The 2549-nt window shown below is 68.7% G+C and overlaps 1 protein-coding gene across 1 annotated transcript in view; it reads left to right on the forward strand.

The window, feature by feature from the left end:
* Positions 1-2549, forward strand: part of LOC144237805 (mucin-6-like) — a 13898-nt gene that overhangs the window by 2521 nt on the left and 8828 nt on the right. Inside the window, exons 2-8 of the mRNA XM_077771513.1 lie at positions 322-375; positions 812-1052; positions 1122-1248; positions 1398-1488; positions 1574-1683; positions 1867-2074; positions 2233-2355. Coding sequence (XP_077627639.1) covers positions 322-375; positions 812-1052; positions 1122-1248; positions 1398-1488; positions 1574-1683; positions 1867-2074; positions 2233-2355 — 954 coding nt within the window. The remainder of the gene's footprint in view (positions 1-321; positions 376-811; positions 1053-1121; positions 1249-1397; positions 1489-1573; positions 1684-1866; positions 2075-2232; positions 2356-2549) is intronic.

The following is a 2549-nucleotide window of genomic DNA, read 5'->3' on the forward strand; positions in this document are numbered from 1 at the left end:
AGGCGCAGCTGTCAGGGGGCCGCTCTCTCCCCAGGTCTCTGCTCAAAGCCCACAATCCCCTCCCGCCTGCGGCCCACATGAGAGCCAGGCTGCCCGTCTGTCCTGCGTGGGGGGCTCTGTTCAACCTGGGGGGGCCCTGCAGCACTGCACCCGGCCGGCCCAGGCAGGGACCCCGTGCACGTGTGACACATGACCTGGCCGGGCTGGTCAGAGGGCGTGAGGGGCAGAGCCAGGGCCAGCAGCCTCTGAGCTTCCGCCACTCGGCTCCTGGCCGACAAGCTGCACCCAGGATAGCACTGAGCACAGCCTCTGTCCACACAGGCCTGGACGACGCCTCCTTTGTGCACCCGGGCCTCCAGGACTCCCCAAAGACAGGTGAGGGCCAGAGGCGGCCTCCCGTCTTGTCCCGCAGAGCTGCTGGGAGCACCCAGGCCACAGACCTACCACAGGATGGCCGTGGTCTGGGGCTTCCACGAGGGGAACCGAGCTACAGAAAGACTTAGCCGGCCCCTCGCCTGGAGGGGACCAAGCCCATGCTGCCGGGGGCGGGAGGGGCCTGCGCAGGGGCTGTGCTGCGGCTCTGTGCCCCGCGCTCCCCAGGGCCGGTGATGCCTCGGTGCCCGTAAGGCCTGGGAGGCAGACCCAGCCCAGAGCCGGCGTGGCATCGGGGCGCAGGCAGGGGCTCTTTCCCACCCACACCAGGAGGGCCTGGAACTTAGCCAGGGGCCCGGCTCATGGGGTCAAGACCCCCATGCCCGCCCCGCCCCCGGGAGCACACAGGGCTCCAGGACCCCGCCCGCTATGCCCACAGCTCCAGACCACGGCTGGTGCTCCACGTGGGGGGCCGGACACTTCTCCACCTTCGATGGCCATGTCTATGACTTCCCGGGAACCTGCAACTACGTCTTCTCTGCCACCTGCAAGGACACCTCGCCTGCCTTCAGCGTCCAGCTGCGGCGAGAGCCCGGTGGGAACATCTCCCGGGTCATCGTGGAGCTGGGCGCCTTGGTGGTCACCGTGCAGAAGGCAGTGATCTCCATCAAGGATGTGGGGTAGGCCACGTGGCCGGGGTGGGAAGCTGGGCAGGCAAGGGGCTGTCCCTGACCACTCTCGCCCCACAGGGTCGTCAGCCTGCCCTACACCAGGCACGGGCTCCAGATCACGCCCTTCGGCCAGAGCGTGCAGCTGGTGGCCAAGCAGCTGGAGCTGGAGCTGGTGGTCCTGTGGGGCCCGGGCTCTCACCTCATGGTGAGGAGGCTGGCGGGGTGGAGGGACGGGGGTGGCCGTCCCAGGGTGGCACGCTGACCGGGAGCCTGGCGGGACTGGGCTTCCCCCACTGGCTCGGCGAGGGCCCGGGGACCCCTGAGGGCAGTGCCCACCTGCCCGCCCGCCCACAGGTGCTCGTGGAGAAACGGCACGGGGGCAGGCTGTGCGGTCTCTGCGGAGACTTCAACGGCGAGCGGACAAACGAGTTCCTGAGTGAGGACGGTAGGTGTGGGCCGGGGCCCCGCGCCCCCCCCCACCCCGAGGCCCGGCCCCACGGTGCTGACTCTGCTCCGCCCCCTACCCCTAGGCAAACTCCTGGAACCCCACATGTACGCCGCCCTCCAGACGCTGGATGACCCCAATGAGATCTGCACCTACGAGGCCATCCCCGGCCGCTTGGACCCACAGGCAGAGCATGTATGTGAAGTGGTGGGGACCCCGGGGGCCATGGTAGCCCTTCAGCCATGGTAGCCCTTCAGCCATGGTGGCGGTCGACCTGTGGAGTCTAAGGGCATCTCGGAGGCCAACAACACTCCTAGCCTTCTAAGACTGGTGTGGGATTGGCCTTGACCCCATGACCCCGAATGGCCCTCTACCCAGGCCCAGACTTGCAGCCGGCTGCTGACCCTGGTGTCCCCCGAATGCAACGTGCCCAGAGAGACATTCGTCCTGAGCTGCCAGGTGGACATGGCCGCATGTGTCCCGCCGGGCCGCGAGGACTGTAGCTGCGCGACGCTGTCTGAGTACTCACGTCAGTGCAGCATGGCTGGCCAGGCCGTCAGCAACTGGCGGGGCCCCAGCCGCTGCTGTGAGTCCTGGGGAAGGGCCCCGGATCCCCGCCTTGTCCGTGACACGGAAGGAGCCTGGGTGGAGGAGGGCTGGGCTAAGTCCGGGGCCAGGGCGGGGCAGGCGGTGCGGGTGCTGGGGTGCCCCTGCCCCTCTGACGGAGCGTGCGCGGGCCTGCAGCGGTGGGCCAGTGCCCCGCCAACCAGGAGTACCGGGAGTGCGGCGAGGCCTGCGCCAGGACCTGCTCCCACCCGCAGCACGCCTGCTCCAGCTTCTGCACCTTCGGCTGCTTTTGTCCGGAAGGTGAGATCGCCCGCTCGCCCCGGGATCCCTCAGAACTTGCCCTGTCCCGCTCCAACACATCAGAGCCAGGCCTGGACTTGCCCCGGGGAAGGGAAGGGCTTGCTCCCTCCCGCCCCCACAACCCAGCAGGCCCTGCGAGGGGCGTCACTGGGTGCCCAAGAAATTGCCAGAAGAATGGGATTTGATCTGACCAA

This window comes from Crocuta crocuta, unplaced genomic scaffold, assembly GCF_008692635.1.
Source record: "Crocuta crocuta isolate KB4526 unplaced genomic scaffold, BGI_CrCroc_1.0 scaffold1192, whole genome shotgun sequence".
Taxonomy (NCBI): Eukaryota; Metazoa; Chordata; class Mammalia; order Carnivora; family Hyaenidae; genus Crocuta; species Crocuta crocuta.